This window comes from Sorghum bicolor, chromosome 3 (genome assembly GCF_000003195.3).
Source record: "Sorghum bicolor cultivar BTx623 chromosome 3, Sorghum_bicolor_NCBIv3, whole genome shotgun sequence".
In the NCBI taxonomy this organism is placed as follows: Eukaryota; Viridiplantae; Streptophyta; class Magnoliopsida; order Poales; family Poaceae; genus Sorghum; species Sorghum bicolor.
Window position 1 is genome coordinate 12,501,126 of NC_012872.2, and position 12,238 is coordinate 12,513,363.

The 12,238-nt window shown below is 38.0% G+C and overlaps 1 protein-coding gene across 1 annotated transcript; it reads right to left on the bottom strand.

Moving 5' to 3' along the window:
- On the bottom strand, positions 4,712–10,688 carry LOC8054676 (protein ZINC INDUCED FACILITATOR 1). The gene is made up of 17 exons (XM_021455848.1): positions 10,460–10,688; positions 8,083–8,123; positions 7,902–7,962; positions 7,623–7,725; positions 7,435–7,537; positions 7,297–7,350; positions 7,138–7,200; positions 7,003–7,052; positions 6,837–6,912; positions 6,437–6,637; positions 6,215–6,302; positions 5,946–6,031; positions 5,558–5,665; positions 5,412–5,456; positions 5,229–5,317; positions 5,102–5,145; positions 4,712–4,973 (listed from the first exon to the last, which is right to left on the bottom strand). The coding sequence occupies exons 1-17, from the start codon at positions 10,683–10,685 to the stop codon at positions 4,870–4,872; spliced, it is 1,542 nt and encodes a 513-aa protein (XP_021311523.1). The 5' UTR covers positions 10,686–10,688; the 3' UTR covers positions 4,712–4,869.

Here is a 12,238-nt window from a genome sequence, read left to right on the forward strand (position 1 = left end):
AGTTATGTTAGCACTTTACTAGATCCTAATGCATATGCTCAAGATATGGACCTAGTAGCACTTGATTCGAGAGATGACCGTGATTTCCCCTCTTGATAGTCAGCTATCTATCCTAAACCCGGTCAATCACTTCTCTACTCATCTTAGACCGGCAAAAGTAAAACCCTATGTTTATACCTTTGCCTTGCTAACTTTGCTCCTCGTCTATCACCATGATCTCCACTTCATGCTTCATCTCTTTGTAATCATGTGGCCACCTTTCCATGCCACCATGCACCTTCATCACATGTGTTGCTATGCCTAACTCAAATAACTTAAACACAAGGCATTAGCAACTTGGTGTCATTAATTACCAAAACCAAACTTGGGCTTTCAATCTGCCCCCAGAAGATGTGGACGAATATGGAAATCATTGGCCAACAAAAGAAGCACTTATATCTGCTAAACCAACAGACTTTACAACCAATGAGGGCTGGGCTTTGCTATGTGAGCACTGGAGTTCATCAAAATTTAGAAAATTATCAGTAACGGCAAAGCAAAATCGCCTAGCTAGAGATAATATTGTATACCATCGTAGTGGCTCAAGAAGCTTACCGGCAACACGCCAATGGCTGGTAAGAACCCAAACCAAAAAGTTATGACTTCATAGAGTACTTATGTACAATGTACCATGTATGTCAAAGCATACTTGAATTGTAGGCACTAAAAAATGGAGTTGACCCTAGAATTGCTGGTTCTTGGCTGCATAATCATGAATTGAATCGAGGGACAAATGATGGCAGGTTGTGCAACCAGAATATTGCTGATAAATGGGTAGGGGTTGGATTATCTAACAGATAGCTCTTGTACTTGTCTTGTAACTGAACCTTAGCTTTTCTATGTTTTTTTTGGAAAAAGGCACAATATGAAGAAGGAATGGAAAAAAAAGTATGGCATGAATTGGAAAATTGAGCATCTAGAATTAGATGCAAGTGTCATTTATGAGTGTGCAGGTAGAATGCCGCATGGTAAGCTAGGAATTGGTGATGGAGCAATTAGTGTTGATGAGAAAGAAGCAATCAAGACAAGAAAAAGAAGTGCCCAACCACTTGTTTCTGCTAAAGAGAAGCGACTTGAAAGGGAAAATTTGCAGCTGCAAAATAAATATAGCAACCTTGAACATGTTGTGCGGGTAACTATCATTAGAATAAAAACATGCGTACAAATAAATACCTATTTCTAACCTATGATGTTTTTACAGACACTTGCCGCTAAACAAGGAATGGACTTTGATATGTTAGCTCAGAAAACTGGAAGTAACTTGGTAAGTTTAACTTCTACCTCACATAGCACAAATTATTAAAGTAAACTGATCTTCAAAGTATAAACTAATATATGCATGACATGCAGCCTACTTCTGAATCCGAGGTTGCATTCTCTAGAGAGCATAAGAAAACTGTTCCTAATGCATCTGAACATGTAAGTATTATTTGTGTTGCATATTCATGCCAAAGTATTATAAAATCTATCTTTTTATGTATTCAAGTTAGTTCATATGTTTATAGAAATAATTTTACATCTTCTGTAGGATAACATTGGTGGAGAAAACTATAGTGATGATGACAGTGAGGATGATACCTATGATTATGAAGATGAAGTCTATCGTTCCCAAGATGATGGCAAATATTATGTGAACCATGGTTATGATGATGATGGCACCTATTGATGAGAAGAGATTCTATGCAACATATGAAGTGTGTGGCACTTTTAAGTAGTATTTGTTATGCCTTGTGAATAACAGCATCTTAGTCAAGTATTTTAGTCTAAACATTAATTTATATTATGTTGAAGAATGTTCTTAGAAACTTTCGGAATCTCTTGTTCGTACCTTTGTTTAGTTGTCATTAGGCTTCTAACTTTCATTGTACTATGCAATATTGTAGAGCTGGTTATGAAATGTCGTGAGTTATAGTGTGAATGTACATCTAGAATTGATCTTCATTGTTAAATATTAATTATTTATGGCTATAAAATATCCCAAGCACCATTGCTAATATGTTTCCCGATGGGTTCAAAAACCGTCATGTAACAAATCCCCAACCGATTATATTTCCTAATGGTTAATAAACATCGTTGCTAAGATGTTCCCCGATGGGTTAAAAAACCGTCGTACAACAAATCCCCAACAGATTATATTTTCCGATGGGTTTTAAAAACTGTCATCCAATAAATCTCTGACCGAATATATTTCCCGACGGGTTTTAAAAACCCGTCATGCAATGCATTCCTGGCTGGATATATTTCCTGATGGGTTTTAAAAAGCCGTCATTCAACAAAACTCCAACTGTATATATTTCCCGATGGGTTTTAAAAAACTGTCAAGTAACAAGTCCCCGATCGGGGTACCCTCGGCAATTCATGTCTGACCAAAGTCTTTTTTGGCGTGTTTACAAACTAATTGTTGAGCGTTAACCGTCGGAAACATACGGTCGGCCATGCAATGATCGACTACCCGTCGGTAAAAGGGGGAATGCCCGACCATGGATGCCCGACGGGAGGTTCCCGACGGTACACGCTCGGGCATTACACTTCCCGACGGTGCAAGTAAATGCCCGACAGTATAACAACTGTCGGCCATTTTTGCACTCCTTGTAGTGATTGGTTTAAAAATGCTATAATGGTAAGTTTGATGTGAGGTGAGGCTTTCGCCTTATAATTTGATGATACATAATTGTGTTATCATAAATGCTGGATGTTTGTTAGCTTGCAAATTTGATATTCTGGTAACACATGCCGATGGTAGCAGTATCCTGTGATGATCAGCTACCTCACTAAATATTTCTTTTATATTCAGAACAAGTATAAGCTTTGAACATGTTTTTCAACTTTAATGAGGGGCTTTAAGCAAACGACCATTCTCAGTACAGTGTCATGGTGAGTGTCATTAGTAGTTATCTCTTGCAATTCTTTGGATGTCATGAGTTGTTTATTTCTCGATTCACATTCTAAATATTTCTGAACTATTTAATTTTCAAAGTATGTGAAACCACTGAAACAACGCAGCCAGAGAAAATGCTATCATTAGCCAGTGTCTTGCATAAGTACTAATACTCCATATGCAACTTTTCCCAAGAGTGCAACTTCTGGTTTTAGTTTCAGATAGGATGGGTGTGCTGAGATAGAAAGATGTGCACTAATTTTGACAGTCGATTTGTGAAGCAATATGTTCTTTTTTTTGTTTCTCTTTTCTTGTAGTGAAAAGCTACAATTATTACCTCTCGTTGCTCCCAATTTTCAGTGCACAGTTTATTTTCTATTATGTACACAATCTGCTGGAACACCCAAAGAGTTTGGTAACTGGAAGCAATTTCAACACCATTTTACAAAATTATGGTTTAGTACCATCTGTACATATATCTGCATTACAGAGAATAACTTCTGGTGAAATTGAGCACGCCGACATCAGAGTTTGATCACCTCTTGATTTCTTTATCTAGTATATGAATTCTCTTAGAACTTGCATTATTATTTCTTGAAATTTTTATTGTAATTCCTCCTTTATGAATAAATATTTTTACGGGCACGTACGTGCCTTTTCACTAGTCTACTCAGTCCACGTGGTACCATGCATGGTAACACATAAGCTAAAACGACAATCTAGACTGCATAGGGTGAAAAAAAAAACAGCTTTAAAAGTGAGAAGATCAATGCCCGGTTTTATAGCAAGTAAAACTAGACTCAGAGCATATAGTAGTTGAGAGGGTCGATAACATGATCCACTGACCGTTGACACAAAGTTCTCCGTAATAAACAACGCGACTTCACAGGTAGCAAAAAAAAAAAAAAGCTTTTGCCACCCCACCCACTACTGTCTACTGTTTTTCTGACCTAACTCGCCCAAGACATGGGCATGTTTGCTTCACGTCCTCCCAGTCAAGCTGCCTACCAAGCAGCAATTCTGGCCTAGGCACAGGAAAGCGGATGCCTGGCAGCAGCACCGGCGCCAGGCAAGCTTGCCTGGGCGACAAGCAAACAGGCCCTATCTTCTTCCCTCGTCCCTGCAAGCTCCTGGTCTTCCCTTCCACCGCCATCCGCCAGTAGTGCAGCATGGTTATTGGTTAAGGTTGAGTTTGGGGGTTATCAATGTCCATCTAGAGACATCAGGAGCTAATTGTGCAGTGTCAACCACAAGCTGATTGCGCACAAACCAACAGTCAAGAAAAAAAATACATTGATTGAACAGTATCAGAAGATTTCTGTCACCTGGAGTTCAAGACGTGTGTTAAACTAAATAATTCACATCTAATCCTACCACCAGTTGCACCAGGGGGATCGTGCTCTTCGGATTCATCGTTTGGGAAGGACGTGCTTTTCAAGTTTCGCTATTATAAAGTAGGGGAATTTGTGCTCGTGCACACAAACATGTGTAATAGTATATCACACACACACGAAGCACGTGGTGCTCCAGAGTTTACATCCAAGGCCTTGTTTAATTCCCACCGAAATCCAAAAAGTTTTCAAGATTCCCCGTACATCGAATCTTGCGGCAAATGCATGAAGCACTAAACATAAATGAAAATAAAAACTAATTACACAGTTTGCCTGTAAATCGTGAGACGAATCTTTTGACCCTAGTTAGTCTATGATTGGATAATATTTGCCACAAACAAAGGAAAGTGCTACAGTTGTGAAATCCAAAAAGATTTCGCATCTAAACAAGGCCCAAGAAAAGTTTAAGAGCACCTTCACACTGATCATAAAATGGAACATTATGTGAAAAGTATAAACCCATATAGTATATCGCTCGCAGTTTTAAATATTATTATGTCTGCAATCAGTGAAATGGTGACCACCCTGATTTAACCCTAAGTGACAACTAATCATATACTATTATAAACGTCTCAATGCATCTGACATAGAGAAAAATGGCTTGAACGTCAAAATTAGTCCGATTATTGCCACCATGTTTATCATCAGGAATAAGATCTGGTCACCTACATTTTTCACAATTCAAACAGGAATATGCACTCAGTAAGTTGTGGTGATTTAGCTGCCGGCCATCCTACAAGAAAGGATAAGGCCATAGGCATCACAAGTAGACATGTATGTGTTGTTTATGTACCCGGTAATAACAGCCCAGTCATGTGCTTCTGAGCCCATGAAAACCTATATAATAGCAAGAAAAAACTCAACAATTGGAAAAACAAAAGCAATACTTTTTTTGTCTGGAAATAGAATGTGGTACTTACATAATTCCTCCCGCTACTGGAGCTACACTTTTGAGCAATGACATTAGAGTCACAGAGATGCCATTTGCAACACCTCTCTGTTCTTGTGTCTGCACATGTTCCATAGGGGAAGTTAGAATCTACAAAAATGGTCAAGCATATGTATTGAAACAATTTAGCCTATCAGACATGATTGATGCTTACCACTGCAGTGTTTTGCAGAATGTTGCATGCAGTAATAATTGTAGCCTAATTTGTTCAAATACAGATTAGAATTTGTTCAAAAATAAGAAATTCTTGTGTGTGTTCATTTATGGATGTTTATATTAATGCGTAAAATAGCAACTCACAGAAAATGTGTTCCCCAAAAGTGAAGCTATGTTGATTAGTATTTTGAGTTCTAGCCCTTGTAGTTTGGCTATGAAGGGATATGTTGCCAGGACAAGTATAGACAAGACCTACAATCAAAGACCCATTTAAAATGAACAAGCATTCTAACAAAAATAAGGATTTTCTTCGATATAAATTGTGAAGCATGCCACATAGTTTCATAAAAAGAAACCAAACACTATTCTCCCCACCTAATATTCAAATCTATGACTACCATCAATTGTGATTTATTTACAATGTCAATGCATTTTGTTTCCACACTTAAACACTAAATTACTTTGTTTTAGATTCTTGTTTTTTACAAGTGGTGTGTTGAAGTAAATCTCACTAAGATGTATTCTCACATACCGCAGCAGGTCGTAATGGTCTGATTGGTCCAAAATACCTGGCAATTAAGGGATAACCAACAAGTTGATATACCAGAACACCCAAACCTACAAGGACCAAATGGCATGGCTTAAGGTAAATAATTTGATGGAATTGCATCTGGAAGTGGTAAAGACTAATTCTATGTATGCATTATACTTTAATTTATTGCAGGTCATGTAGTTCGTCTTCTCTTTTGCAAGGGATTGTGTGCAACAAATATTCATACAAACTTGGCAAATATCCCATACCTGAAATGACTAGCACAAGACCAACATCCTGGGATGTCAAACTCAGGCCTTGGAATTTTCTACTGCTCACTGCCCAGAGTGAAAATATCTAAAGAGATATATTAGGCTTCATCATTGGCAACTTAACGGCAATTTCAAGGGCCACAATAATATTATTAGTATTATCTCATATTGTATTATTATTAAAGAAGTTACTCTCAAGATCATATAAGAAGAGATCACCTCAAGATAAGCTGTGTCACGAAGACAAAATATACAATAGAGGATTATTGATGACATCAATTGCCAGTTCTTTAGTATATTCTTTGTAGATGTGCCACCAGATTCTTTAGCTTTTCCACCTTCTACGTTTGAGTGACCAACTTGTGCTTCCACTTCATCAACAGCGTCTACTTTCTCATTCTTGTGAAAGTGCAGCGTTTCCTAAGAAAATGGGATAAATGCTAAAGAACTTCCGGTATGAAAGTGCAGCACGTTTCCTCAGAATCTTAAGAAAAATTTAATAGGATACCTACATATAGAGGCGTAGCAATTCTGATACATTTATGCATTTTGAAAGGGTGTAATAAATTAGATTTTCAAGGGACAAAATCAAAATCATAAGGGAAAAGTTGTTTCATACCGGAAGCCAAATGCATGCGATACATGATACTGCTGCTAGAATTGATATGACCAAGCATGGGAGGAAGTATGGAAACCTAAAAGTAGAAGAAAATTCTAAAGATGATTCATATTCTTAAAACAATAAAAAGATTAATAGAATAGAAATAGTATGATCAGTAGTTCACCTTCCAAATATAGACTCTTTGGAGAAAATACGTGGGTACTTTTCTGCAGGCTAATACAAAATAGAGGATAGATAATGTTTATATATTTTTGCAAAGTTTGCTTTATTGAACAATTAAAAGTGAAAATATATTCACCTGTGCAAGAAAGCCTCCAATAGCTGGTCCAACAACAAGACCTGCCGCTACTGATGATGTAACCTAGGACATGATGTTAGACATAAATTAGCTATGGTTAAACGTAAACAGGAATCAGCTGAAGGATTAAAATGGGAAAAGATATTTGATTGTCCTTACAAGAGACATTCCTAGAGCTTGATGTTCTTTCCTACAAACTTCTGTAGCATAGGCCTATAAAATACATATGCATCCATGAGCATCTAATGCCTACTTTCTTTTTCTAACTGAGGACAAGCAATGAATACAATAAGTTACCTTGACTGGTCCTATTATACCAGAGAGCAACCCAAGCAACCCCCTAGTTACAATTGCCATCCAATAACTCTTGCTAATGCCAAAGAGTGTGTTGAACACAATCCTAGAAAATCAAACTAGGTTCACTTCAACCCGTTTACTGATAGAGTACTAAATACAACCCTACAATGCATCTAAATGTTCCATACACTGAGATGATGCTCATCACGATGCATGGCTTCCTTCCGTACTTGTCAGCAAATATACCCCATGGCACAGAACTAATGGTTCTAGTAAGGAAATAAGTTCCCCCTAAAATAGAAAATTACATTTAATCAAACCATAACTAGTGTGACAACAACTGTCATCTTGTGACAATAATTGTGGTATACTAATCATTTAAAGAAATTCACATGTATCATGACTTAGAAGTGTAAAAATATATAAAAGCAAAATGAAAAATCTCAACTATTAGAGGCTTTACTCACCAACAAATCCAGCATAGAACCCTATGTCTTGCTCTTGCTTTGCAATTTTCAAATCCCTGATCTATTGCATTGCAACAACATTTAAGAGGTACCAATCAATAAATTTCAGAATAAATTGAGTTGACAGATTTTTGTATGTCAATGAAGGTGAAAGTTGAGATTTTAAGCATGTATACATTACCAGGAAGTATAGATAAGGGTACATTGATTGAATGGGCAGAGCTTTAACATGCAAAAAATGAAATGTTATGTAACAACAAATAAAATAAATTTGATGTGATTGAACTAAAAACAAAAAAATATATAGATGGAATGAAGTGAGAGAAAATCACAATGAAATTGCCTTTGACAATTAGAGTGCTATAGCATCTACATTTTCTAGCTAGTGATGATCTCCAAGATGTTTGACGTGACGAATAGATCACTACCTGTGCACTTATGTAGGATATGTTTTATCTATCTTATAGTAATATTGTGCTACACAAAATATTATTTCACTATCAGTCAAAAAATAATAAAAGCTCGTTTGGTTCCCAAGAATTGAGAGGAACTGGAAAGTAATCTAATAATAAAATAGGAAGCACTTTCTAGACATTGGTTTCAATTCATGAGATCCAAATAGGGAAATGAATAAAATTGACAAGAAATGAATCATAAGTATACAATTTTCCAAAAACAAGGATATATACATAAGAAAACAAGTAAAGTGGTTAGAAAAATCGATAATGGGTGAAAGTCGTGCAATATGCATTCCTTGGAATCATTGACCTCCAAATGACTACCATTTCCTCAAGTTTTGCAACACGTGTCGATAAAAGGATATTGAGCATTATGAAATGTTAATAGAAGGTAATAAAAACAACAAACCAATTTGTACTCATTCCTTGCACTTATGTAGCTAATTACCTTTCCTTTTGAACAGATGTAGTTAATTTTCTTTCATAACTTGTCAGTTACACTGTTTGACAAGAACTGTTAACAAGGTCAAGTGATGGCCTAGCACTTGAGATTGAGAAAAACACATTGGCATTTTATTGAACAATTTAAGTGCAACAATGATAGAAAAAAATGGAATAGATTGCTAATTCTTATGGCCTTGAACTGCATCTACTGGTGTGGTCGCACGGGCTTTGCCGCCATCTTCCCTCTCAATGGTCAATAGGCATAGCCACTAGAGCTAGAGAAGACTAAGGCAGGAGTGTCGTTGTAGCTTTGATTTTGGGGAACTACTACTCATTGTAGCACCTATTACCGTGCCAATGCTTCTTGTCTGCAATGCAGCAGCATCAGAAAACTCATGACATACATCATATGCAAATATCGATCTAGCTCTATGTATAAGAGATAACACATGGATAATAATGCCCTTTTCTCTTGCTTTTATCTTGGGTATTGATAGTGCCACCACTGCAACATTTTGTGCTGTTGAAGTTTAATTTTGATAAAAAATTTTCTTATTAGAATATAACTATAGTATCTAATAGGTACTTGCTTATGGAATCTGTTTTCAAAAGAAATCTACACATAATTTTTATGATTCCAAATTAAATATTTCAAAAATTATTGAATGTAATCTTCCTCAACCAAATCCTGGCTCCTAGTTGATCCTATGTCATGGGTGAAGCTCAGCCATTGGTTCCCCATACTGCATTTGCTCGGGCCATTGTTCTTGAGTTCATGACTCCTCAAGAGGGCTCATGACCATACATACAAAAACAAATATTTCATTCACCGAAATTGTTAACGTAAAATTGATATTGTTTACGATTGTCTCCGACCGTTATTGTATTTAAACTTTTGATTTTATAATTTATATCAGAAATAATCAATAAATAATTAAAAGTAAATATGGTGAGTTTTCAACCATCGAAATGTTTCCATATAGAATGGCAACTGTTTCCAATGTTTTCGTCTCTACTCTCGCGCTTGCCCCTTCATCACCAACATTCGTTCTAGACACGTTCATATTTGCACCTCCCAGGCTCTCACCCCATCAACCCGCGCAGCCATGGGCACGGACGGGAGCGGTCTACCGTGGCAGCCTTTGCTCCTGTCCATAACCCCTATTTTTTTACTGGTATGATGTTGTTTCAGGCCTCACCGCAATGGGTGAATTTCGTTGAAATTCAGTCATTCAGAACCTACTCAGTACTCACCTTCACACAGACCATGGGTTCCGTCCAATATAATGATTTGGCTCATGAAAAATCTGATGAATGCTGATCCATGACCACAAGATTTCAGTGCCTCAGTGAACAAGCACATAGGTACCTTATTAATTAATCTCCAATTGGGAAGCCAATAAAATGTCAGAAGCCAATTTGGAAGATGATTGGCGTCCTGTGGGTTTGCCCCAATGAGGCTCCGGCAAAGCCATGCCTGAGTTTCTGGTACTTACTAGATTTTGGTCAAATCGTTGAGTACATATGACTGGAGGGAGGAAGTAGCATAGCAGGTAGCATCTAACCGAAGACGTAAGTACTTATGTGCCCTCCGCTCAGCGAGATACAGATAACATAAGAAACAGAAGAAATAAAAAAGCTGAGACATAGATTCACCGGCAGTAGTGAGGCAGATAATCCAGATGAAGAAGAAATTGAGGTAGGGGATGCCGGTGCTGATCTTGTTCACCTCATCCAGCCGGCACCCAGGGCATCCTTCATGGTAGTTCTTCTTTGTTTCCTCGGCAGCAAGAGGCTCATGGATGGTATTTACAGGAGGAGGAGGAGGTGGAGGTGGAGGTGGAGGAGGCAACTCTTGAACTTCGCCATTGCGAGACTCCATTTAGTGAGCCACGCTGCATAAGTAAATGCAAAGGAACCACAATTATATATGTAGGCAATTGGAAGTAGTACAAACCAAGCAAGTGGCAACTGAACTCAAGCCCAGAAGGATAAGGACATCGGCAAATCAGCCTTCCAACACGTACAGACATATGCATGGTTTCAGCAACAGTACAACAAGTTGAAGGGAAAGAAACTTCAGATCAGAACACTATGGAATTCAAGCTGATATATTTAGATCCTTTAGTGTAAGAAATTCAACTGCAGCAGAATCATGAGACAAGCAGTAATTCAAGGAAAACTTGGAATCCAAACTAATAAACTGCAAATTATTTCAGTTTCTGTCAGGTTTCTTTTTTTTTAGAGTTCAAGGGCAAAATCGTCCCGGCCTTTCAAATATTATCAAAAAACCAAGAGTTATACAGCACAGAGTTCAAACCAAAAAGTCCGCCAGGACTGTAACAGTTTTGTCAAAACCGGAACAACGAGGAAAAAAGCAGAAATGGACAACCAGCAAACATGTTCCCAGAGCACCACCGAGACTACTCAATAGAGAAATTCAGCAAGCTCTACCAGGGTGTCTCTGTCTGTTTCTATCAGGTTTCTTACTAGATTATCTTCCAAAATCCAAAATAGCCTATGATTATTCATTGTTACAATGCCAGCTGTGTACAACCATCCAGTACTTTCTCTAACGTTCTGCCCAAATAAGCATTTGCTATCAAGTGCCGACTATTTACCTTGTGCAGTCGTAGCACAAGCATACACCAAAAACCAAAGCAACCAAAACCCGTCCCAAATCCAGCACCTTGCAAAACATGCACCCGAATGCATCGACCTTGAAACAAGAACACACTAGCCCTTTGAAAGAGGCCGCAAAAACCTTGTATCTGCACAGAAAGTTAGAAACCCTTCTCAATCTGGGCTGCACTAACAGCTGCCATGCCAAGAACAGGCGATCTCTATTCCACGCGTAAGACCGCAGATTTATACTTGCCAGGTTCAGTTCTATAGTTTTTAGGACCCCTAGGGCGAATGACAAACTATGGGTCTTTTAGACCAAACACAATTCTATAAATATATATGTAACATGACAAATCATACGTATTATATATATTAAGTACCAAATAAGAGTTAACAATTGACATAACATGTACATAGCTATCTCATATATATAAAACCCAATGTCATATATACTACATACAGAGAAATAGACAAAAGTAAAAGAAAAGTAATAAAATAACTAATTACCTTAATAAATAAGACAATGAATCTTCAGCATAGAGCAGACACGGCAGACCGGCGCTGCAGGTGGTGAAGGAAAGGAGCGATTCAAAATTTTGACGGAAGAAGAGAGGATCAAGAGCGGGGGCATGCATGCAGCGCAGCAGCGACCCAACGAAATGGGATGGGAGCGCCGATCGGGCGTCGATCGACTCCAGTCGCCAGCAGCCACTCCCGTCACTGTCAGTGTGCGGTGTCCGGGAGATCGATCTCCCTCGCGACTCAATGCAAGTGTGTGTTGAGATTGGATCGAGCGGACGGGCGGAAGCG